The sequence below is a fragment of the Gadus chalcogrammus genome, chromosome 8, assembly GCF_026213295.1.
Source record: "Gadus chalcogrammus isolate NIFS_2021 chromosome 8, NIFS_Gcha_1.0, whole genome shotgun sequence".
In the NCBI taxonomy this organism is placed as follows: domain Eukaryota; kingdom Metazoa; phylum Chordata; class Actinopteri; order Gadiformes; family Gadidae; genus Gadus; species Gadus chalcogrammus.
Genome location: NC_079419.1, coordinates 1,187,654 through 1,214,298, shown reverse-complemented (window position 1 = coordinate 1,214,298; position 26,645 = coordinate 1,187,654). Strand labels below are relative to the sequence as shown.

General features: G+C 45.0%; 1 protein-coding gene and 1 long non-coding RNA gene across 3 annotated transcripts; one reads left to right on the top strand and one right to left on the bottom strand.

Moving 5' to 3' along the window:
* Window positions 1–11,228, top strand: LOC130387636 (tissue factor-like). Of its 2 annotated transcripts, XM_056596828.1 has the most exons (8): window positions 1–230; window positions 1,033–1,141; window positions 1,378–1,464; window positions 2,929–3,008; window positions 3,408–3,589; window positions 6,926–7,082; window positions 8,781–8,846; window positions 10,102–11,228. In XM_056596828.1, the coding sequence occupies exons 1-8, from the start codon at window positions 161–163 to the stop codon at window positions 10,230–10,232; spliced, it is 882 nt and encodes a 293-aa protein (XP_056452803.1). In that variant the 5' UTR covers window positions 1–160; the 3' UTR covers window positions 10,233–11,228. The 2 variants fall into 2 exon arrangements, with proteins under 2 accessions (XP_056452803.1, XP_056452804.1); XM_056596829.1 differs by lacking the exon at window positions 8,781–8,846 and having other exon boundaries at window positions 3–230; window positions 10,102–11,227.
* Window positions 11,229–20,874: 9,646 nt separating this feature from the next.
* LOC130387656 (uncharacterized) lies at window positions 20,875–22,532 on the bottom strand. The gene is made up of 3 exons (XR_008896336.1): window positions 22,412–22,532; window positions 21,460–21,540; window positions 20,875–20,953 (listed from the first exon to the last, which is right to left on the bottom strand). It is a non-coding gene; the product is annotated as an uncharacterized LOC130387656 (long non-coding RNA).
* Window positions 22,533–26,645: the final 4,113 nt, after the last annotated feature.

Here is a 26,645-nt window from a genome sequence, read left to right as displayed (position 1 = left end):
CACGTGGTACCGTACCACCTGGGTACCGAACCAAGAGCAGCCTCCTCCCAATCCGGAGCAAACAGAAAACTCAGCAACAAGCAAACACGGAACACGCAAAGGGCCAAAACGGAACCGGTATATTGGCCAAATTAAAATCAAACTTCTTCGCAACAGCGATATGGATTTCTTAAAACACTTTCAGTATTTTGGCGTCGTCTTCGCGACTTCACTGGTAGTAGCAACCGCAGGTAAACACACACACTCTCTCTCTCTCTCTCTCTCTCTCTCTCTCTCTCTCTCTCTCTCTCTCTCTCTCTCTCTCTCTCTCTCTCTCTCTCTCTCTCTCTCTCTCTCTCTCTCACACACACACGACACACCCACACATATATAAAACGATCTATAGACATTTTCTGTTTATGTTACTTGCTTACAAGATTTGATTGTGTGATCCATCTTATGTTGAACAAGTTGAAAAGATCCACATGTTTGGGAAAGGTTCTGACTGGTGGGCTGACACTGCATACAATCAAGCCTTGTTTGTTTGTTTCAACCTTATGAAGTTAGGGCTCTGCTTAATGTATGAAGGGATTTTCCTTTCCCAAATTTCCCTTAGGATCAACCCTTTGCCCATATAGTTCCTTTCATTTGACTGCTATGACCATTCAAAAGTTGAAGTTAAAGTTAAATCAAGGGTGTGTGTGTGTGTGTGTGTGTGTGTGTGTGTGTGTGTGTGTGTGTGTGTGTGTGTGTGTGTGTGTGTGTCTGTATGTGTGTGTGTGTGTGTGTGTGTATGTGTCCGTGTGTGCGTGTGTCTGTATGTGTGTGTGTGTGTGTGTGTGTGTGTGTGTGTGTGTGTGTATGTGTCCGTGTGTGCGTGTGTCTGTATGTGTGTGTGTGCGTGTGTGTGTGTGTGTCCGTGTGTGTGCTTGTGTATCGTATGTTATATCATCCTTATAAACCATCTATACCATACGTTTGTGTGACACTTTCACTGTGGATTTGACTACATGGAGTTCTTCTCTCTTCTTTGTGTCCGTGCGTGTCACACAGGCCAACAATTCAACCACGACAAACTTCACTGGTCGTCCACCAACTTTAAAACCCTGCTGACCTGGGAGCCTGAGGCCGGCGACCCGTCCTACGACGTCGAATACGCTGAGTAGGACCCGTCTCCAGAGACTACAAACATTTAACCACGGCCCAGTAGATGGCACACAGTAGAAGAGAGCGTTAAACAGAGTGCTAAACTTGCATCGATGCAGTGACTTATCCTCATATCATGTCCCGTTCTTTTGAGCCGGTTGGTAATGCCAATGATAAACAAGGTGAGGTTGTGTTCTTATAGCTGCTTGTGTTTCTTGTGTGTGTGTCTGTGTTGTCTTGTGTGTTGTACAGGCATGACAAGGATTGGCTGTCTGCACCTAATTGTCTAGACATCAGAGAGACGGAGTGCGATCTGACCAACGTCCTTGATCCAGAGAAGTGAGTGTGTTGTGGATCAGTACAGTGTAGGATAGGGTCCTATGGTATGTGTCATATTGTGTAGAGTGTGGAGTGTAGTATAGTACATTTTTTTTAGTATTGTATGGAAATGTATAGTATAGTAAATGGACTGCATTTATATAGCACATTTCTAACCATTGGCCGCCCAAAGCGCTTTACAATATTGCCTCACATTCAGCATTCACGCACACATTCACACACCGACGGCGGAGTCCGCCATGCAAGGCGACAGCCAGCTCGTCGGGAGCTAACAGTCAGGGTTAGGTGCCTTGCTCAAGGACACCGCAACACTCAGCTAGGAGGAGCCGGGGATCGAACCAACAACCTTCAGGTTACCAGCCAACCCGCTCTACCTCCTGAGCTACTGCCACCCACTGTAGTACAGTAGACTGGATGTATTGTGGGAGAGAGTCTTATCAAGCACCTCAGGCACGCTGATGATTTGGTCACCATGTCTCCATATAGTGCCGGGCTTCATCAACTGCTTAAAGTGTGCTGTAGCTGCAGAGTCCAATATGCCATTAAGTGCAATTCCAAGAAGAGCGTTATTACGATTCCTAAAACTAAGGAGGATCAGAAGGATAAGAGGATCAGGAGCAAAAGTTTCCCTCATTCTTTCTGTCTGACCGCACTCAAGATGTGGTTAAGAAGGTTCGGTATTTGGGTCACATCATCACTGATGATCTGTGGGCTGACGATGATGTCCAGCGCCAGTGATGTAAACTTTTTGCATAGGTCAATACGGCGCGCAAATTCCATAGACCGCGGAAGATGTTAAAGTAAGTCTCTTCAGAGCCTACTGTACTCCGTACATTTTACCCAGCTCAACTCTGGTGTAAATACAGAACAGCAAAACTGAAGAAGCTACAGGTAGCATATAATGATGCGTTTAGGTTCCTCCTTAAGCTTCCAAGATGGACGCCACATCCTGTGGTGAGGAATTTTATGTACACATTTATGTGTCGACTTCTAGAGGCACAAAACAAATTAATGTTTGCATTCCCTGACATTAAACAGAGTGATACAAGGTACTTCTCTGGGTTGTGGAAAGTAACAATGGAATCGATGCATGTATTTATTTTAATCGATGCTTGTATGTATATTAATCTATGTTGACCTTGTATTTGTATTGTATTTTATATGGAACTTTAAGTCTTGAATAAAGTATTAATTCATATAGTACAGTATAGTAAAGTTTAGTATTGTATAAAAAGGTATAGTGTAGTATAGTATAGTATTGCATAGTTTAGTGTAGTGTATGGTGGTGTAACATAATGTAGTGTAGTATAGCGTGATATAGTCTTGTGTAGTATAGTAGTAGGCCTATTATAGTATAGTATATATGTGTATATATGTGTATTTACAGTACCGGTATTTGTATGTATATATATAAAATATATATATGCACGTTATTTGGAACTGACATTATTTGTGTACTAACAGATCCTACGCTGCCAGATTGAAGAAAACAATATCCACTGATTGGTGGGGCACTTCTGAATACTTCACCCCCTATAAACAAAGTAAGTATACACACACACACACACACACACACACACACACACACACACATACACACACACACACACACACGCACACGCACACGCACACACACGCACACACACACGCACACACACATTCATTTAAGCACAGATATTTATATCTAAGGAATCATAAAACACTTGATTCCAATTGATTACAATCTTAGGCACAAATATGTTTTCTTGTTCCATGATGTCGGCAGATGTGTCTGTAAACAAATCACACTTATTTTGAATACGACTGCCAAGCCAGAGACAAAAACCCATTTTGCATTGCCAAAGTTTACAGAAAACAGAAGAACAATATAATCCTCTCCTCTCTCCATTTCTCTGTTCATCCATCTTTGACTCCATCTATTTCTCTCTCTATCTCTCTCCCAGGTTTGATCACAGCCGTGTCCTTCAGCCTCGACGCCCGCGTGGCAGACGGCACTGCGACCCTCATCATCACAGACCCCCTGACCGCCCTCTACAAGAACGGCAGTCTGCTCACCATCAGAGACGTGTTCCACAATCAACTGAACTACAGGGTCAGCTACCAAAAGGTCGGAAGCACCAGAAAGGTAATGGACTATCTTTTCTCCACCCTCACAGACTGAGAGATGCGTGCGTGACCATTTCCTGTTGTTGTGGCAATTGCTTAATTAGTTGCAGAAAATGTACCTTATTTTATGTATGCATACAACAGCCTCCTCTCAAGCAGGGTGAGCCAGAGTACTGTTTCAGAGATAATTCAGAGTTCAGAGTTTATTAAAGAGTTTCATCCCCTTCCTGCAATGCAATTGTCAATACTGAATCCAGGGAAATGTTTACCGTAAGGACAGAGATGGCTGTGTTCATTCAGGCAGAGGAATGTATACCGGGGTCACTGCTCGCTTCTGACCGGTTTTCCCCAGGCACGAAGATTAACACCAGATAACACTAGGAACAGTTATGGGCGATAGACAATACCAGGAATGTAAAACAAAGCTTCAGTTATCAAAAGTAAACAACGTATGGGATTTCCATCACTCAGTGCACATGGCGATGCAGTCGTACAACGTGGAAAACGCACCGGGTTTTTTTCAGGGGAATAGCAAAAAATGTGTAGTAATTGATCAGAGGAAAACTACTAATTATCTTTTCTTTCTGCCCGTTCTCAACTTTCACAGCGTGATATATGTTGATGTTTTGTTTGTACAAATACAGTTTTTTACAGGTATATATATATTGGAAAAGGCTTTAGATGGCTATAAAGATGAGAGTGAAATCTAGTGGTTACCGGTAGTAAAATGTGAATGAATACAACCGTTTCTAAAGATTGTATAAACGTCCTGTAGAACAGGATGTATACATGAGTGTGCTGGTGGGTTGTGTCAGACACCATAGGAAGTCTGGTTGAGTTCAGAGCATTGAGTAAAGGTAGAAACCGAATAGAGGAAAACCAACAGGCTATGTATACAGGAGGACTGATGGGGAAATGAAAAACCTGTTGGTAATTTAGGTTAATTAATGGCAGGCGGCAAAGGAGTGACACAGCCAGGATGTCACGATATCAACCTGATGGACAATCCTTTAACAAACGATTCATGCGCCTTCTTCCGTCCTATTTGAACAGTACCACAACCCTCACAATTCGTTCACAAATTGCTTATCACGGCACTGAAACATACCATGGTCTTCTGACAACAACTAAAGATAATATGGTTGACATATTCTCCAATATTTGCTTCTGATCTAGTCAGGGAGTATGTTTGATTTACGAATCTGGGGTTGAGCTTAGTGGACACACATCAGTCCATCTTATTTTAAGATACAACCATATAAGATGGTGCTTTACTGATCCCAGATGGAAAATAAAGTACTAATACGCCTTCTGGGGTTTCGCTTAATGTAATCTTTCATGCATTCTTTCATTGTGGCCATAAATCAATAAATAACTAAAGGGATTTGGCAGGGCCTGTGCAGTTGGTCCAAAACAGGGCAGGGCTGATCTGTCACTCCCAGCAGATGAATCAGAGAGACCCTGTGTTTGCTTACACTCCCAACTAGAAAACCGCCTCATTTCCCATGACTCTTCACCTGAAAGCAAAACGGTTCCCTGTCCTAAGAGTGGGCGCGGAGGTAGGAGGGACGAGCATTCAGTCTTCAGGGTGGGTTTCGCAATAGTGGGGAGGACACGAGAGCTTTGTAGTAGTTTTATGGTCCCGCATAAAGATGTTAATATTATACCGAGCAGCCACTGTCGTTGTACTTTTTCCTCCCAGACAGACTAATAGTAGAGTGGCCTGAGATTCATAGTTGATAAAATGTTTCGAACCTATTTCTGCTGCCCTAGCTTGGATATCATACCCAACTGACTTTAGATGTTCAAACAAATTCAACTGTTTGAAGATTATTTATGGCCACAACTATGGAGGGAGTCTTCCCATGGGAACCTAAAATACTGGGTTTTTATGGTCATACTTCCTTCATTCTTCGAACCACTTATCATTATATATGATTTAACGGTTTTGATGCTCATGCTTCTTTCATTCTTCAGACTTCCTATCATTGTGTGGTCTGATGTTTGATTGTGCTGTCTTCTTCTTTTATTACCGTATCGAGTTACTCAAACATAAAAGCAACATGCTTCGCTATTAGTCTGAATGTCGTGTGATCTAATTCGTTATTTTAGTATTTGGTTAATTGTTTCTGAACAGGTCCCCATTAGGTGAAAACACTATAGTCGCTTAGTCTTCCTGGGGTCCAACACATAACAGATTAGTTGATACAAAATCCATAAATACATTCAGATACCTTCCATCAAATAAGAAGATGGATAACATTGTTATTTGTCATACATCAGCCCACATACAAGCAGACACGGATGTTGTAACACCTACTTTATTTCCATGCAGTATTTCAGGTTCCATTTACAATGTATTGCAAGTCACTTCATGGATGCTCCCCGGGAAATGATTCCACACTCATAAACAGGGGGTCCAGTGAGGGGTTCACCCTGAGTGTGAACAGTGAGGGGTTCACCGTGAGTGTGAACAGTGAGGGGTTCACCGTGAGTGTGAACAGTGAGGGGTTCACCGTGAGTGGGAACAGCGAGGGGTTCACCATGAGTGGGAACAGTGAGGGGTTCACCATGAGTGTGAACAGTGAGGGGTTCACCATGAGTGGGAACAGTGAGGGGTTCACCATGAGTGGGAACAGTGAGGGGTTCACCATGAGTGTGAACAGTGAGGGGTTCACCATGAGTGGGAACAGTGAGGGGTTCACCGTGAGTGTGAACAGAGTGTGAACAGTGAGGGGTTCACCATGAGTGGGAACAGTGAGGGGTTCACCATGAGTGTGAACAGTGAGGGGTTCACCATGAGTGGGAACAGTGAGGGGTTCACCATGAGTGGGAACAGTGAGGGGTTCACCATGAGTGTGAACAGTGAGGGGTTCACCGTGAGTGTGAACAGTGAGGGGTTCACCATGAGTGGGAACAGTGAGGGGTTCACCGTGAGTGTGAACAGTGAGGGGTTCACCATGAGTGGGAACAGTGAGGGGTTCACCATGAGTGGGAACAGTGAGGGGTTCACCATGAGTGGGAACAGTGAGGGGTTCACCGTGAGTGTGGACAGAGTGTGAACAGAGTGTGAACAGTGAGGGTGAACAGAGTGTGAACAGTGAGGGGTTCACCGTCAGTGTGAACAGTGAGGGGTTCACCGTGAGTGTGAACAGTGAGGGGTTCACAGTGAGGGTGAACAGAGTGTGAACAGAGTGTGAACAGTGAGGGTGAACAGAGTGTGAACAGAGTGTGAACAGTGAGTGTGAACAGAGTGTGAACAGAGTGTGAACAGTGAGGGTGAACAGAGTGTGAACAGAGTGTGAACAGAGTGTGAAGAGTGAGGGGTTCACCGTGAGTGTGTGGCCCTCTGCAGAAGGAGACGGACGTGGACAGCAACGTGGCTGTAGTGGGCGGTCTGGAGCCCAACGAGGGCTACTGCTTCAGCGTGGCGGCCAAGGTCCTCAGCAGAGCAGATCTGGGGGCCTGGAGCCAGCAGCAGTGCTCCAAGGCCCACGGGCCCTTCCTCAACGGTGTGTGCACACACACACACACACACACACACACACACACACACACACACACACACACACACACACACACACACACACACACACATGCATTTACACACACACATACACACACACACACATATGCATTTACGCACATACACACACACACACACACACACACACACATACACACACACACACACACATATGCCTTTACGCACACACACACACACACACACACACACACACACACACACACACACACACACACACACACACACACACACACACACACACACACACACACACACACACACACACACACACACACACACACACACACACACACACAGGGGTGTCGTAGTGAGGGGAATAGTGGGACTGGGTACCCGATGGGGATAGGTCCCTCGAAAAGACCGGGATAAAAAGTGGTTTAATTTAAAGTAGTTCATGTCGTAAGTAACTTTAAACTGGCTAAATAGAACATTTGAGGTACTGACCTTAATACATATAAAAAAATGAGTGGAGGCTCACTGCTACCCCTTATAGAAGGTGCAAATGGTTTATTCCGCCATTGACAGAGGAGAGTGACTGTTAATGCTGGAATGCTAATTTGCATCATTTGCAGTCACGTCTTTCCCAGGAAATCTGAGTTGCAAAAAAAGTAACAAAAGAAAGGAAAGAGAAAGGGAAAGCAACTCCTGACTGAGTAAAGTGAGCACGAACGGTTTAAGAAACATGGCTTAAGAATGGTTTAGGCTTATTCCAGCAGTAGTTCAGATTGAATGCAGTCATTGAGGAATCCATCTTGGTGCATGATTGTATTGAATATCGTAAATTATATCGATCAATATCAAAACCTAGCATGTCAATCAAATACCTAATACCATGAAACACATGGCCTTTTTTAAACAACCGCAGAGAGTGGAGTATTATTTAGTATAATTTATTTATTATTATTTTGTATAATTTATGATATTGTATATCTATATAAAAAAAAGCATCATACCTTCAATGTCATGTGACATTATATCTATCAAATAAGTCAAATACCTAGCAAAGCTTAAAGGCCAATTTCCACTGGTATCGGCACGGAAGCGGCACGGCAGCGAATCGCTCGCCGAAAATAATAGAAACCATTAAAGTCAACATAGGCTATTCCACTGGATACGTCACCGGCACGGCACGGAACCGTCCCCAAACCGGCACTTCGTTTACGATACTTGCCTCTTCTATTTCTGAAAGTTGCCGGTTCGCTGCCGTGTCTCAGAACACGACTACAGCCAATCAGTTTGCATTTGCTCATGAATATTCATGAGCTCACATCGATCCCTATACAATTCACAGGGTATTGTAATATTATACAGTCTATCTATGGTATCAATAGCTAATCAGTGGCAAAGAAGAAATGAAAGTCCGCGTCGATGCCTCGCAAGTCCAGTGTCGCAAGTGGACGTTGCCATGACATCTAGAAATCATAGGTCTACCGTATTTAATGGGTTATGTGTATGGTTGATTATAAGGAGGGCCTATATATGTATATATATATATATTATAATGTACATTATAATATATATGGTTTGAATATAACTCGTGAATAATATTGTATGAATACTTATTATAATTATGCACGTCTTGAGCCATCTGTCGGAACGTGTCCGTGCCACTTCCAGTGGAAATTGGCCTTAACTTCATGAAACACATGGCCCTTCGTTTTAGAAACCACCACAGAGAGTGGAGCAGTGGCACCATCTCCTACTACTGAGGATGGGGGGAGCTCAAATGGTGAGAATGAAAATGTATTCCAAGCAATCATATGTAGCACTTAGGCCCAATCCCATCTCTACCCCTTACCCCTTCCCCTCACCCCTCCCCCTTGTTTTGAAGGGGTAAAGGTAAGGGGTAAAGGAAAGGGGTAAGGGGTAGAAATGGGATTGGGCCTAAAACTGAAAGGAGCTTTAACAACACTAACATCTAGTATCCTGTTTTATTGCATGTTAAGAGTCTAATATCAACCCTGCATGCGTCGTGCTTGTACCTGAAGCAGATAGTGAGCAAGAAGATGCGATACAGGATGATGGAGGAGAAGAGAGTGAGGGAAGTGAAGCTCTGAGGGTGAGGGAAAGGCTGAGGAGAGGACAGAAGAGGGCCCAGACTTTTGTGCTTTACCCCTGCACACACACACACACACACAAACACACACACACACATAAACACACAAACACACACAGACATACACACACACACACACACACACACACACACACACACACACACACACACACACACACACACACACACACACACACACACACACACACACACACACACACACACACACACACACACACACAAATACACACACACACACACACACACACTGCTGCAATCAACATGATAGCGCAGCTAAATGTTAAGGATGCTTTAGGAAAGTTTTAACCGCTAAGATTGTGTCAATTGCTAGAAATGCCATAACCACCCGTGGGCTATTAATGAATGAAACGCACAGCGAGAATATCTGCGGTGAGTCGACTACGCCTGCGTCTGTGTGAGGCCCTTTACAGTGAAGACTGCTTCCGGCTCCATTCTGACCGATTTATCTTTGATACAGCGAAACATAACATCTTGAGTTCGTGTAACTCCATTTGTGTGGTGTCGGCACACAGATAGACAGAAGCATTGTGGGTAGTTAATGAGGTTCGCTTGTACCTACTGCAGTGAACATGGGATGTTGTTTGGTTTGTGGCGCTTCAACAAACGCAAACCATTCCTAATTTGTGTTCATCCCCAGACTCACAAGAGTGACACTAATAACAGGAACATAATGCTTCACGTTATTGATTATTGATTATTCCCCGCCTCACTTCACAACGCTGTGGTTGCCGCGGAGACATTGGTGAGTGACGTGGCTGTGGTTGCCGCGGAGACATTGGTGAGTGACGTGGCTGTGGTTGCCGCGGAGACATTGGTGAGTGACGTGGCTGTGGTTGCCGCGGAGACATTGGTGAGTGACGTGGCTGTGGTTGCCCCCCCCCTGCAGGGCTGAGGGTCGAGGTGCTGGTGGGCCTGTGTCTGCTCCTCCTCCTGCTCCTCGTCATCATCATCACCTCCGTCGTCTGCTGCCGTCGCCGCCGGCAACGCCGCCAACAGAGGACCGCTCAGATGCTCTGAACCGCTTAGGACCGGTGTCCGTGTGTGTGTGTGTGTGTGTGTGTGTGTGTGTGTGTGTGTGTGTGTGTGTGTGTGTGTGTGTGTGTGTGTGTGTGTGCGTCTAGTTGTGTCTATGTGTGTCTGTGTGTGTGTGTGCGTCTGTGTGTGTGTGTGTGCCTGTGTGTGTGCTTTTGTGTGTGTGTAATTTGTGTGTGTGTGTGTGTGTGTCTGCGTGTGTGTGTGTGATTGCGTGTGTGTGTGTGTGTGTGTCTGCGTGTGTGTGTGTGTGTGTGATTGCGTGTGATTGTGTGTGTGTGCGTGTGTCTCTGTGTGTGTGTGTGTATGTGTGTACGTGTGTGTGTGTGTGTGTGTGTGTGTGTGTGTGTGTGTGTGTGTGTGTGTGTGTGTGTGTGTGTGTGTGTGTGTGTTCGTGAGAGACAGCAGGGGAGGGAGTGTGTGTACAGCTCACAGAGTCACTAACTTAATAATTACAGGACACATTCATTTGTCAAATGACGGAGCACAGTTATATATAAGAGATTACATCTGATGTCATCACCTCACAAATCATTCCTGTCTCGTTTGTGTGTGTCTGTGTCCAGAAATGATTACCATGCAGGCCTCACACAGATGTTGCCTTGCAATTGACCCTGTTTTCTAAGTATATATATTTATATTTTGTACCCAATAATCCTTATTACATTTGAGATTGTGTTTTATGTATGAACTGTTTTATAAGCAAGGATTTTCCAAAGCAATAATAAATATGAGTACACATTGTTCATCTGTTGATGAGAACATTCCACTGAATATCTTTATAATGAGTGTTGTGCATAACCATTCATAACCATATTAATGTAGTCATTTGCAAGGGACATATTAATTTGTCACGTGACAAAGCCCAAATACATAGTATATATATATGTATCACTTTTAAGAATTTGTTTGTGGCTGTGCGACTGTATGCGTATGTGTGTGTCGGCAAACATTAAGCGGAGCAGGCTTCAAACACATTTAGCTTTTCTTGCACTTAAACCTGTTTCCTAAAAAATATTTTTGTATTGTTGTATCTAATAATCATAATTGGACATGAACTTATCTCTTATGCTAGAACTGTTTTATAAGCAAAGCAATAATACAAATTAACACACTTTATTCGGTAACTTTACAATAAGGTACGCAAAAATGTTAGCCTGGTTCTACCAGACTCTCGTACTTCACTTCATTTCATTTGTACAGAGAGTCTGGACCTAATCAATTGACAAACGTTAACTCACTTGAAGGCGGGTGTCTGTTGAAGTTTAAAACTATTGGATCTGCCCAGTGCCGCTCTGGATCTGCCATAACCAATCGCTAACGTTTGGTTGTGACGTATGTCATGCGCCGGGAATCACGCGCAGGTTGTACACAAACCAAACACCTGCAGCTGTCAACGACAGCTGCAGGTTTTGTTCGTCGAATTTAATTTATCTGGGAAAAATTGCACATTGTAAATCGACTACCGACCTACAACAACAACTCAAACTGGCGTACGACTTTATCGTCATTGTTCTCAGACACGCCCTCTGTTCGCTGATTGGGGGCCGCTGTGGCGGCACCAGAAAACCAAATTACATACAGCAGGTCCAGACCTAGTACTGAAGGGAAATTCAAATTGAGCGGAAGTACTTAGGCAGGCGGAGCCAGGCTACAAAAACGTGGGTAGTTACTGAGGAATAAATGAGTAACGAATGATGATCGACCAGGGCCCTAACTGGGGCCCTAAGTGACAGTCATTCAGTAACTACTGAGGAGTTACTGTTAAACCAACTAGGGATACTGTATTATGGTTTAAAAACCTTAACTACTGGTGAACGAATGAATCAAAAAGCTTCACTTCTGGTAAACGAATGGTTAAAAAAACGTCATTACTGGTAAATGAATGGTAAATGAATGGTTCAAAAAGCTTAACTACTGGTGAACGAAAGATTCAAAAAGCTTAACTAATGGTGAACGAATGGTTCAAAAAGCTTAACTACTGGTGAACGAATGATTCAAAAAGCTTAACTACTGGTGAACGAATGATTCAAAAAGCTTCACTACTGGTAAAGGAATGATTCAAATAGCTTCACTACTCGTAAACGAAAGGTAAACGAATGATTCAAATAGCTTAAAGGTCCCATGGCATGCTACTTTATGGATGCTTCAATATAGATATTGGTGGGCCCCTAACAGAGTATTTGAAGACGTCCCCGAAATTCCCCCGTGATGCAGAATTACAGCCACTCCGAGCCAGTCTCAAATTGAACACACTTTCCCGAAAACGCGCCGTTTCGGTGTCTGTAGCTTTAATGCAAATGAGGAGGAGAGAGGCGGGTCAAGGAGGAGGGTGGGGGTGTGGCCCTGAGCAGCTTGCAGCCACGGTACCATGAGCTCTGTTAACAGTGGATGTATCGCAATGGCCAGGCGCACACAGCCTTTGGCCGAGTTCTGTAAATATTCTAGAACACTCCGGGTGCTCCGTCGGGAGTCCTGGAGCTCTATATCTAAATAATATCATATTATACGTAGATATCTATATCATATAATACATATTATCACGGCCAAAAGCTGTGTGCGCCTCCGGACGATATTATGAATCTCAAACGACTGCGTGGGGTTCTCCGACGTCTCTGGTTCTTCCACGTCCACATCAATCTGAAGTAGACTGAACCGCGATACGGAGGAGGAAGGGACCACCGCCTCCTGCAGCGGGCAGCGCCGAGGCGGTGGTCCCTTGGCAACGGGCAGCGGGCAGCGCCGAGGCGGTGGTCCCTTGGCAACGGGCAGCGGGACTCAAGCGGGAGACAATCGCCGGCAACAATCCCTTTCTCCTGCATGTCGTGGTTCATGTATTTCAGAGGGTCCAAGCCAAAGTTCCTTTCCCCCCATTCCAGGACCCCTATTGGTCGTAAAATGTAGTACTAATCAAATGATGTGCAAATTGTTTAAATCATGTGTCTGTTTTATTTTTTTATTGTTCCAACACAGAACAACACATTTGGACAACTACACATACAGCATCACACACAAAGTTAGTATTGTTACACCAATCCATGTAGTTACCGTGGCAACACACGCCAAAAAAAAACTGTTATTGTTGTTATTACTTTACCCGGCCATGGCTTTTAAAGTGCATACACCTGAATCATAGAAGACACACACACACACACACACACACACACACACACACACACACACACACACACACACACACACACACACACACACACACACACACACACACACACACACACACACACACACACACATGCATGGGCACACACTCACACTCGCGCACACACACATTGCCCAAATTAACAAATGGAAGAATAGTAAAAATGTTGTGAGTTGACATTGTTAAACTTTGGACATTTCCCAAACAGTAGGATCACAATATCTTTACCCAAAGGAAATGCTGTCTGGATGCTGTTGTCTGTTAGCTTGTGTTACTGGATGCTGTTGTCTGTTAGCTTGTGTTACAGGATGCTGTTGTCTGTTAGCTTGTGTTACATCGGCGACTGAACCATCACATGCTTGCCTCGGTTTTCAAACAAAGGAAACACAATTATGCTATGGAAAATTCAAGGCTGGTTTTTCTTTTAATATTGGCTTACGCTTCACATTTTTATATGTTTTGCCGACATTGCCACTTTTCACTTTTCTTTTGTGTAAAGCTACTTTCAATGTAGAGAGTAGAGTTCACATGACCTGATAACCAATTCAACATGACGAAACAAATAAATAAAGAATAGACAGGAAAGAATATCACATGTTTATCAGATCTAAGAAGTGAAATGACGCCATTCACGCCTTTTTCTGTGAATGTGTGTATTGTCGGTAACTAGTAGGCTACTGGTAAACTATAACAAGCACTGTCGTTTAACTGATCCACTTTGCAGTCATAAATTGAAATGACATGACTGAATGACCCTTAATGACCTTTGCCTACCAGCATCAATTAGCCATCTATCACTGGAAACAAATAATATAGAAGGACTTCAACCACACCGGGTATGTGACTTTATGTTGTAATGCATGGAAATATTACCACTAAGCAATGTTTTCCATTAGATTAATGGACACACTGATACAAATATGTTATGTGTTTGTATTGGATGTACTACATATGATATGAAAAATATATGCACGTGAGATGGAGGTTAAAATCAGTTTTTTTGTTTTGAAAAGCGTTATGGAGGATAGAATTATAGGAGATAGTCATAGTTATACAGGTCTGGTCAAAAACCTCCAATTAGCTAACGGACCCCTTTTATGTCAATCTACTTCCCAATTAGCAAGTTCAACCCAAATATATATTTTTTAATTGAAGTTTTACTTGTGATGTGTATGAAATACTTTCTTATTTATGATTGGGCTTCGATGATGGCCCCACCACGCCCATTTAAAATTTAGAAAAACAAATGGAAATGGATTGATCAAAATGAAATTACATTAGTAGTCTTGTCTACGGAATAAATGTGAGGACACTCATTCATAACTAATTTGAATGAGATAATGAAATAACAAAACCATATTTTCCAGTAAGAGCTCAAAACTACCCTTTCATCACTACATAGGCCTACTGGACTGTATGAATCTTGAGTAACCTTGTCTTACTATACCTTGGTTTTTTAGGTTTAAAAAAATTATAAAACCGAAACAATTAAAATGCGTGCAAAAAAACATTTTAATTTCTTAAATAATGATATCACAATTGTATCTCATTTCCCTGTTTAGACAACCAGCATATGTTGTTAAGGGTACAGTGTTTACATTAACTTGCATTTATTTTTTTGATTTGCATTTTGAATATGTTTAACTTGCAATTTTCACAGTGTTGTTATGTTCGAGACCAGAGAGGGTGTGTGAGGTAGGCATGAACTGAAACTCATCCACTGAATTCTGTCTTCAATAACTGCTGTTGTATGATGCTGGGTAAAGTTAAGGTTGGTAAGGTTTGGTAGTACAGACGTTCTAACGGTAGTGTGTATTTGAATATATTTGTAAACAGCATAAAAGACTGGTGACATGTTGTCTTTAGAAGGTCCTCTTCCCCTTTTTACTGGGAATTAGGGACAAATAAAAAGTTAGAAGGGTTTTTTGTGTGCATTTTCGTCTTTTACCAGGCAGTAATTGTTTTGTGTATGACACAATTTAAAAGACATGTCCTTGATAAAATGGCATTATTGGGTAGGCCACAAGATCAGACAAATTAGCATACAACAATACAGAAATGATTGCATCTTGTCATTACTACACCACACATTTGTTGAAAGTTGCGGAGAGGGCAAATTTTGTTACTTGCGTCAAAACTTTAGTTTTTCTTTTCTGGGGCCCTTTAAAAAGGAAATTAAAGGTGTTCATGCAGTTAGATATACAGTTTGTTGACATGTCAACAGAATAGAACTAGCTACATTTGTCATCAAACCCAGAGCCTTCAATAGGCAGAGTTTGGGCATTCCAGGTGTTCAGTGGCAGCCATATTAGCTTAGTAACATTCCCTCAACCTTTCTCAGGCCGACAGGCGATTCACACGGCAACATGATGTTTAGAATGCGGGGCCTTTCCAGGGAGGAAACCGTGCATGCCAGTTATCGTTACTTTACATCTCACAAATCCAGAAACATGATGCTTGCTGTACATCCTGATAACAAACTCTCTCTATGGCACTGACCTAACACGCTATAACTACTTATTGTTAACTATATAATTATCATAACCACAATAGACTACTTCTTTAGAGTAGATTATATTATATTTATATACATGTTACCTTTGACACAGTCTACTTACATGGCACCAGCACCTAAAAAAATCCCCATTGGAAATTGATAAGCTTTTTTTTCAAAAAATAACTTCAGTCTCATTACAGTGTGTTAGCAGCAAGGTACATAAATAACATAAATAAAAAATTATACTTTTTAGGACTTATTTAGCCTTTCTTTTCGTGGGACATATACAGTAGGCCTAACCAGTATGCTAAAGATGTCTTTCCTTCTTTGTTTCCTTATCTCAATTCTGGGAATGTTCAGCAGAGTTGCTGTTTTTCAAAAAAGGAGTAGATCAATAAATAAATAATTAAATACAGAAAAAAAAGTTAATAAATAAATACATGTTCATTGTGATTAGTGCTGTCCTATGAAATAATAGCTGTGTAAAATCTTTTGTCTCTTCTGCTATCTTTTTTTGGTAATTTAACCGTTACACCATAAATCGCAAAAATATCAATAGCCTTCTGTTTAAATATCTTTTTGTTCCCCCCAATTTTATATTACAAGACCTTTCTCAATTGTACCCTCCGCAGGTTTCCCTCGATTCTTGTCTTCCCCCTGCCACCCGTGGTGACTTACGCTATGATAAACGGCAGCTGTGTTGGTCAGGTGGTTGACACTCGTAGGCCAGTGGTCAGGTCACTTTAGGTCTACGCCCTGAGTCTGCGACTGAGCCTTTTCCTTGGCCTGGGGAAGCAAAAAAATGACATTTTCTGAAAACCAAGGCATATTGTATGCCCACAGATTGTTTTGTTCCTGATAAAACTGGACTAAAGTTAAATAAAAATAAAAATGATTTCAAGATCTATGTTCACAGATTCTCATCTGTGATCATCGAGTAGCACCTAATCTTATCGTTATGGTTTTATCTGTAAGTGAACTGTAGCGTGGATTATGGATTATGTAGCGTGAGTTTTTCCTGAGGTAAGCCTGTCAAGCATAAGCGCAGACATAGTAGAATATGGCAGTTTGATACCAAAGACAACTTAGTTTGGAGAGCACATGTCTACCCTGTGTGTATTACTGCCACTTACCAAGAGCGAAGGACGAGGAGGCCTCATTGGTCGCACTGGTCGCACTGGTTGCACTGGCCGCACTGGTTGCACTGGCCGCACTGGTTCCATTGGTTCCACTGGCTCTGCTACAGGGTTTCCCTGTCTGTGGGGAAGGGGCTCCAGGTCATCAGCTACGTCATCACAGCCGATGTAGCCTCCGGCACTAAACACGGACCCTAAGTCGCCTTGTAACAAATTTTGGCCCGAAGAAACATTAAATGTGGCAGGGTCGCTGTTGGTGGACATGTTACTCGTGGCTTGCTCTTGGTCTACTGACATGCTGAGGAGCTCATCTTTGTAAGTGTTGCAGTTGTTGGTACTGCCAGTCGTGTTACCGAGCTCCAGACCCTCCAGGTGCATGGCCTCGGGGCCGTTGGAGACCTCTGATGCCGGAAAACCGGAGGAGCTGTTTGCAGGGTTAACGCTGTTGGAGATGTTGGACTGTGTGTCTGTGTCTGGATTGAAGTACATCTCTGAGTCTTGCTCACAGTGGTGGTTATTGTTAGCCTCCGGTAAAGCCTGATTACTTAGAAAGTCCAGCACCTCCTGGTTATCATGGCTTCTGTAATCTTGCAGTTCCTGGTTTCTACTGAATCCTTGGAGTTCCTGGTTGTCTTGGCCACAGAAGTCCAGAACCTCCTGGTTTTCATAATAGGAAGGAGCCCGTGGTTCCTTGTTGTTGATACTTGTTTCTACTACTTCCTGGTTACATTGCTGTGGTAGTTCTTGTTCATCTTTGTCATGAGATTCCATTGGTTCCTGGTTGTCATCGCAGAAGGGTTCCAGCACTTCCTGGTTAAGAGGACTAGACAGGTCAACCAACTCCTGGTTCTCAATGCTGAACAAGTCCAGAACATTCTTGGTATCGGACATACTTGGTTCCAAAATCTCCTGATTTCCATTGCTACAGAAATCCAGCATTTCCTGATTGTTTTGGTTGCATGGTTCAAGCACTTCCTGGTTGTCCTGGGCGAATGGATCCACAACTTCCTGGTTACTATAAGGTTCTACTAGCTCCTCGTTGGTAAAGCTACAAAGTTCCACCTCCTCCTGGTCGTCATGGCTACACACCTCAAGTACTTCCTGGTTCTCCTCCTCCTGGCTCAGCTTAAAGCCATAGGGGTCAACCACATCCTCACTGGCTACCCGGGAGGCGCTGAGGTCAAACCCATAGCGATCAAAGTTGAGCTGAGACGAGGTGGGTTCTGGGTCAAAGGCCAAATCAGGATCATTCGATTCTGGGCTGAGATCTTCCTCATCGTCAGGATCCAGAAGGCTGTGAGTGGAATGTTCCGGACTCAGTTTGAACCCGTACGGGTCGAAGGAGGAGTGGGTGGAGGGGTAGCTCATCTCGAAACTGCACTCATTCATCTCTGAGGTGATCTGCGTCGAGGGATTTGGAGCATCGACTGAGTCGTGGTGAGCCAGTGTTAGTTGGGGTTCTACCTCGAAGCTGTTGTCCGTTTCTGACTCAAGGGGCTGTGCTTCTAGGCAGGAAGTGACCTCACAGGGAAGGGGCTGCTCTGTGATGACAAGCTGAGTCATGTCGGATGCGGTCTTGATTGCGTCAGGTACGGCACCAGAGGGCGCCGGCTCAGGGGGATATTGAGCCGAATCGGAACTCAGACCTACAAGAAGAAGACAGGGCTAGATTAGACCTCCAGGGGACGCAGCACATGAAGCAGGGCCAGGGTTCAACGCCAGAGCAGTCTAAGCCCTCTCTATTTTGAATGTGCTGCTCTTTCTACCTCTCTGACACCAGCACGAGAGTGGCAGCCAACAAGACTCAGGGACTGCCGGGTTTCTTTCATCTATCTAACACTCCTTATCTGTCTATCTACTGTCATCAACACATTTTAAATTGCTGGTTGACGTTGATGTGGAATGACGTTAATGTCATAGAAACCATAGCCAACAGTAAAACAAATTGTTCCGAATGAACAAAACAATTCACCTCCACCAGAGATAGACTCCTTAAAACAGGTAAATTGCAGTCGTTTAGCAAATAACATCAAAAATAACCTTATTGAAATGACTTATATATCTTATATGTCTGCAATGGCTCTTAACACTGGTTCTTTCTGTTGGTGGTATTGTCCAATACAGAGCATTATCTGTAATTAACAAATACCTGTAGTGTTCATTAATAAAAACACTGGACATGGGTATTGGCTTCATCATTTACATTTACATTTAGGGCATTTAGCAGACGCTTTTATCCAAAGCAACTTACAATAAGTATATTTGTCATAAGAAGTGAAGCAATATATGGCTGTCGGTACAGTAAAGATGTTCATAGAACCAAGTGCAAGTACTAACAATCGCTAGGCTAACCCATTCCCCGTGTACAGCAGTGATAGCAGCTACTGCAGATGCTACACAATTAAGTACTACGAATAAGTAAGTGCGTCCATTAAGTGCGTACATTAAGTGCGTACATTAAGTGCCAGAACGTACAACATACTATGGTGGGCGGGAGGGGCTGGATCATCAAACACTTATATACAAAGGTTTCATTAATTCCAAGTTGACCTTTGACCGCCGCGGTGTTGTTCTTCCCGCCGGCCGCGTCCCCGGTCAGGGAGGCCAGGCTGAGCTCCTCGATGTCCGAGGGGGGGGAGACGGCGGCCAGGTCCAGCTCGTAGCCGTTGGGGTCCGACTCCACCGAGTACTGTCCCTGGGACCGCCAGCCCCGGGACGCCGCGTCCAGCCCCAGGTCCTCGGAGGAGGACTGGATGGGTTTGAACCCCCGCGGCTCGGCCGGCGCCCCCGCCCGGTCCGTGGCGTCCGCCGCCATGGCGACGGCGTCCAGGTCCTCGCGGCTGTAGCTGATCTCGATGTCGCTGTCCTCGTCCGGGAACTCGGACTCGAAGCACTGGGTCCCCGTGGACGCTTTGTGCTCGACGCACGACAGGCTGGTGTCGGCGTCGTCGTTGGCAACCGCCGCCGCCGCCGCCTCGTCTGATCCCGGCGGGAACAAGATGTCCGCCGCGAACGGGTCGGTGCCTTTGAAGGGGTCTGAGGCGAAGACGTCTAGCGGGAAAGGAAGCGGGAAAAATGTATGTTTTTGTTTTTAAAGATTTATTTTAGAAGGTTTTGTCCTTTTGACTGAGTAAGACTGGAATGAATGTGAGAGAGAGGGGAAAGCATGCAGCAAAGGAACACTTGCAGGAATCGAACCCGGGTCACTGCGGTAAGGACTGGGCCTTAACGGTACACGCTCTACCCAGTGAACCACCAGGACCATCCTGTTAATGCGGTTTGGACCTGACTGTCTTTCATGAGATACACTGGAATATATCTGTTGCGTAACTGCTGGTTGTGTATTGCAGTGGGATTTTTAAGCTGTGAAAGGGATCTATTGAGGTATGGTCATCCCCACGCACCTTTATGGTTGACTGTTCATATAACCTACTTACCTGAGGAATCCGTCTTTGGGAACAAATCTTCATTGAAAAGATCATCTGGAAGTGAGGGAATATCTGATCAATCTGAAGTTCATTGTAAAATAATAATTTCATGGAACAAAATAAGTTGCTTGTGTAAGTATTTTTGAAATGCTGAAGTCACAAAAGCAAATTCCAGTACTCTGCTTAAATGCGACCTTCAATGACATTGCTTGTTCAACTGTGAAATCAAAAACGGCCTAAATGCCAACGTGCATTAATGTGCTGCCCTACCATAAGGCCCCTGTGTATCTGAGAGGGTCGGGTTCAATGTGGGGAGCTTGAGACGTACCTTCGGCCTGACCGTGAACGAAGGGGTCGGGTTTGTAGAAGTCCAGTTGGTCCACGGGGTCGGCGCTGGCTGTCAGCGCTTCCTCCTCGTTGTCAGTCTTCCTCTCCGCGTCCGTGCTCCTCTGGGTCGGTTCAGGCCCGCCCTCAGCTCCCTCCGTCTGCATGGGACGGGCGATCAGAAGATGGATGTGAAGAAGAATTTCTATCAGTTTGCTATTCTTTTTTAAGACTTACGAGATATATACATTTCATATGTCTTAAGGGGTGCATATGAACGACTAGTGTATTTACTGCCGTTCATTACATTGTAATTTCAAGAAGACTGTGTGAAATCATGTCTTTTTTTAATTTATTTTTTCAAGGTTCAATAATATACAATTAAGAGTAGGTATGAAATATTAATAAGATGCATAATTCAAATATGTACATATATGACTATTAATAGGGTTGGACTTGAATAGCATATAGTTAGCATATTAAATAATTAATAAATGATTACATAGTATAATATTGCCTACTGGTACATAATTATTTAATTATTCAATATTATCTTATTTTGGTCAAAATAAATGCGTTGTAAAAGAGTGGCCACATTCGTGTTAGGATCTAATGTTTTATACATGATTGAAGGTTGTTAAATGGGTTAAAATGCGACCACGGTTACCTTTGGGGCCTCCAGAGAACTCTCAGCCACTTCCTCTCTGGTCCCTGTCAGGTTGTTATTGAAGGAAGAACTGCTGGTCCTCTGATAGATTGAGGGACGGACAGAAACACACAGCGAGATGTGAGAGGACAATTAGAGGGAACAACATGTCATTATTTAAATCATGAAGGAACCGTGTGGCTATCTGCTGCAACTCTCTTTCATTCCGAGCTCACACTACAGGACTAGCAAATTCAAACGCGAGGAGAGAAGCTTACATCTAGCGACTGTCAAATGACCGTAGTGGTGAATACCGCAGTACAGCACACACTAGCCAGTCTAGGTAGGACAGAGAATTGCCCCGGGGCCTAACACGTATTCTACACGACTATAAAACACAGAAATCTCCACAGACAGTTTGTCCTTTGTCGTGTCGTGTGAGCTTGGCATAAAAGTTTCGCGAAAAACCATTTTTCAGAACAACAAGCGCTATCGCCAGGGCAGCTGGCACTGCCCAATGACTAAGAAATACACCGTTCACAACACTCTCCTGTTCTAAAATTAGTTCATCATAACTGCAAGACCAAGAAAATGTGAGCCTCGAAATACATCTTCTATTCTTTGGTCCAAGCACTTTGAGTTTGACCTCTACCGTACTTCTGTTCTGCCCTGCACTCCCCCACTGCGCTGAAAGGAGCCATTCAGCAGAACCTTAGCCTTGATAGAGTTGCTCCCGACCGGACTCCTGTTTCAGCATCTACCTGTGTGCTCATACGGTCAGACGCCAGCTAAGCAGACGCAATCTGAAAGAACCTTTTGTAATGTAAACAGAGGAACTGCAATCGCATCGACAACACATCCAACTTTCGTTCAGCAGTTATAGGGAACGAGGTTTAGGTTTGGGAGTCTCTCGGAGCCTCTCGTTCTGCCGGGTGGCGGAGGCGTTGGCTCCGTCCTCCCGTGCGCGGCGTACCATGATGAAGTCAGCGTACGCCGGCAGTGATTGGCTGCGGCCCCAGGGCCTCAGCGGGAGGGGGTCGTCTTCGGTGGTGTCGGCGGGCGACGTGGACTCGTCCAGCTGGCTGTCCGGAGTGGCAGCTCCTCCCGACAGAGAGCACAGAGCACTCTCCTCCTGCCGGCCGACACAGGACCCAGTCACCGACCTGGCTTTACAGTCGTACTGATGCATACTTTTGCGCATTATATGAAATATATATACATATATTCTGTTTCCTTTGTCCAATGCCATAACACATAATTCAGTTATCGTTTTTAGCATACCGTCACGCGCTTATGTTACGTTTTTTATATTGCATGGCTTCATTACATTTGCATATGGATGTGTAAGCCGGGCAACTCAACACACACACACACACACAAACACACACCAACAGCCGCACACACACACAAACACACACACGGTTAACATATAACCATATACATGTTCAGATTAAAAAATATATTGGATTTTACTCTACTCCACTGTATTGTATTGTAGGTCCAATGTGTTTGAGTACTTGCTTTATCAATACAATTAGCATATGCGACACGTGAACCTCCTAAGATGGCGCTATTTGATTGGTTCGCTATCTCAGGATATTGGGCAATATCCCATGATGGAGATCTCAAACTCGGGATATTGTGACAAATAAAAATAAAATAAAAATCAAATCAAATAAATCCCAGCAAAAAGTGTTGCCTTGTTTATTTTGGGAGTGTTGACGTGCAGTACACACTAAAGCAGCCCTCCACCTCCCATTCGGTGAACCAGTGTTCATCATTATTCAGACCAGTACGAGGACGCCTGTGGCCCCACCTGCAGGATCTCCTCGTAGGACTGGCGGATGGAGTCCTGCAGCGGGTTGTTCCTCTGGCCCGCCTCCTCCGCCCGCCGCTTGGCGTTCTTCACCTCCTCCCGCAGCTTCTTCAGCCTCCAGCGGGCGCGCGCCAGCTCGCGCTCGTACTCCTCCACCTGGCCCTCCTTCTTACTCTCCTCAGCCTGCAGGGACAGGATCTGGAGAGGAGGGGGAGGAGGGGGGGGGGGGGGGAGGGGGGAGGAGGGAGGGGGAGGGGGGGGAGGGGGGAGGGGGGAGGAGGAGGGAGGGGGGAGGGGAGGGAGGGGTGAGGAGGAGGGAGGGGTCGAGGGAGGGGGGGAGGAGGGGGAGGAGGGGGGGAGGAGGAGGGGGGAGGAGGGGGAGAGAGGAGGGAGGAGGGAGGGGGGAGGAGGTGGGAGGGGGGAGGAGGAGGGAGGGGAGGGAGGGGAGGGAGGGGGGAGGAGGAGGAGGGGAGGGGGGGAGGGGAGGGAGGGGGGAGGAGGAGGGAGGTGGGAGAGGGAGGGGGGGGAGGAGGGGGAGGAGGGGGGGGGAGGAGGGGGGAGGGGAGAGGGGGAGGGGGAGGGAGGGGAGGGAGGGGGGGAAGGGGAGGAGGAGGGAGGAGAGGGAGGAGGAGGAGGGAGGGGGAGAGGGAGGAGGAGGGGGGAGAGGGAGGAGGAGGAGGGAGGAGGAGGGAGGGGGAGAGGGAGGGAGGAGGAGGGAGGAGGGGGGAGGAGGAGGAGGGGGGAGAGGGAGGGAGGAGGGGAGAGGGAGGGGGAGGGAGGGGGAGGGAGGGGAGGGGGAGGAAGGGAGGAGGAGGAGGAGAGAAGGGGGAGACAGAAGGAGAAATGAGGGGGTGTCAGTAAGTTGTTGTTGTCCTGTCGTGGTTCCTGGATGGGGGAGGGTTGGGAGAAGGAGGGTGCTGGCTTCCTTTGACACTAATGTTTTGTTTTTTTTAGGATTTATTGTGTCTTTTATGGTCCCTCGAAAAAATGCATTATCAAGGAAGCAATCTTGAGAAGGAAGATATCAGTTATTAAACCCTCAGTAATAAATAAATTCTTCAGAATGAAGATATCATTTTTAATACCCTCTGGAATAACTGAATCTGGTGATGGACTAGAAGATATCAGTTATTATACCCATGATGCATTCCCTGTAGTTTAGTCAGTTGGTAAGAACAGGGAAACAGGGATTTGTTTGCAAGCGACCTTTCTCAGTTTCATGGTGTGTTGGTGGTTCAAGTCAAGTTCATTTATTCGGTTTAGAAATTTGGTTTGGAGACATGTTATAGACAAACTGCTGCATAGACAAACATGGAACATAAAGAGACAACAATGCATAAAGACAGTAGAACATCCAACATAGACAGAAGGTACATAGTCAAAAGTCAAAGTAGCCAAAAGTACAGTGCTAGTGTACACCTTTAAGTGCAGTGCACAGTAAAGTGCTAGTGCATGTTAGAGTGCTAGCACATTAGAAATGCTTGTTTATTTCTAATGTACTAGCATTAGAAATAAACTGAAACTTTGCTGTGACGTTGGAGAGCTAGCCCGTAGACGGTGGAATACCTTCTGACTCTCCTCCACACATAGCTGCCTGGTGCTCTTGATCTGCAGCTGCAGCTTCTCCTTGTGCTGGTCCAGCTTCAGCAGGGTCTCCTCCAAGTCCCGGACGTCCTGCTGCTGCTCCTGCAGCTCCAGGCTCTCCAGCGCCACTGCATTCTCTAGCTCCTACACACTCACACACACATGGACAAAGGCACACACGCACACAGGCACACGCACACGCACGCACACACATGCACACACATGCACACACACATACACGCACACACACACACGCATGGACACACACATACACACACACACACACACGCATGGACACACACACATACACACACATACACGCACACACACACACACACATACACACATACAACACACATACATACACACATACATACACGCATACACAAACATACACACATACAAACACACACACACACACACACACACACACACACACACACACACACACACACACACACACACACACACACACACACACACACACACACACACACACACACACACACACACACACACAAATACACCAAGGCAAAGAGAAGGAGAAATCTTTTAAAGAATTAAGCATGAATCAGAAGCACATGTTTGTTAAAAATAATAATAATAATAATAATAATAATAATACAATTAGTAATAATCATAAACAATAATTAAAACACCACATGGATGCAAACAAACACAGGAACCCACATTAACGTACGTAAACAATGAGCTACTCTGTTGTCATGCGTGACTCCCTTGCCCCACTGAACACCCTTAATGCTACCAGCTTCTGTGTATCGTTGTTTGTAAGGTTAACATCATTAAATGTATTATTGTAAACTTGCTATATTATAATGTTAAATCTTGAAGGATATCTATGTTTATTATATGTGTTGCCTTAACGAAACACGTTTGGCTTCCTTTACCGGCAGCAAAGCTAAGGTGTCCTTATCATACTTTTGACCTTAAAATGCTTAGGCCTGTACTATTATGTAGTCTATAGCATGACACAAGAGCCTTTTGAGATACTGCAGCAATGTCCGACACTACGTCCGACACTCGCCCAAGAGCTACTGCTTTCATATCACGACGGAGGGAGGAGCCGTCGGGATGTTTTGTTATCTTATTTCATGTGATGATGATTCTGATGTGAAATGTAACACACATTCAGCCGGTGCACCTGTCATACATCACCTCCCAGTGCACCACCACAGTCACACTCACATAACATTTACACACACACACACACACACGCTTCTTACGTGCATGTTACACGACATGCGACTACATGAACACCGACAGTGCAACCTACTCCATGCAAGCATTCCCGGCGTGCACACACAACGCGGGCTGCAGACCGACACACAAACAGTCGCACACACCAGGGCCAGGTGCTGCGGGCGTCTTACTCTGATCTCTGCTGTCTTGGCAAGGATCCTTTCATCCGTTTCCACGACGCCCGTATCCCTGGGAGACGAGGACCAGCACAGGAGGCAGGAGTGTTTTAGAATGGAAGAGAGCGAGCGCTCGTTCATCCAGCCCGCCTTCCCCCCGTCACTCTTTACCTCCGGCACGGGCTCTATCTTCTCCCCCTGCACCGCGGCTTCCTCCATCGCTGCCCTTATCTCTCTCTCTCTCTCTCTGTCTATCTGTCCCCCGCCCTGTACCGTTTCACTGTCTATCGTCTCTTTCTACGTCTTCCTCTCTGTGTGCATCTCTCTCTCTCTCTCTCTCTCTCTCTCTCTCTCTCTCTCTCTCTCTCTCCTCTCACTCTCTCCTCTCTCTCTCTCTCTCTCCTCTCTCTCTCTCTCTCTCTCTCTTCGTC

Bases quoted from the DNA above. Each gene is read 5' to 3' on its own strand.
- LOC130387636 (XM_056596828.1), top strand. From the start codon at position 161: ATGGATTTCTTAAAACACTTTCAGTATTTTGGCGTCGTCTTCGCGACT. The intron at 1,142-1,377 runs GTAGGACCCGTC...TGTGTTGTACAG, and splicing joins TACGACGTCGAATACGCTGA to GCATGACAAGGATTGGCTGT. The intron at 3,590-6,925 runs GTAATGGACTAT...GGCCCTCTGCAG, and splicing joins AGGTCGGAAGCACCAGAAAG to AAGGAGACGGACGTGGACAG.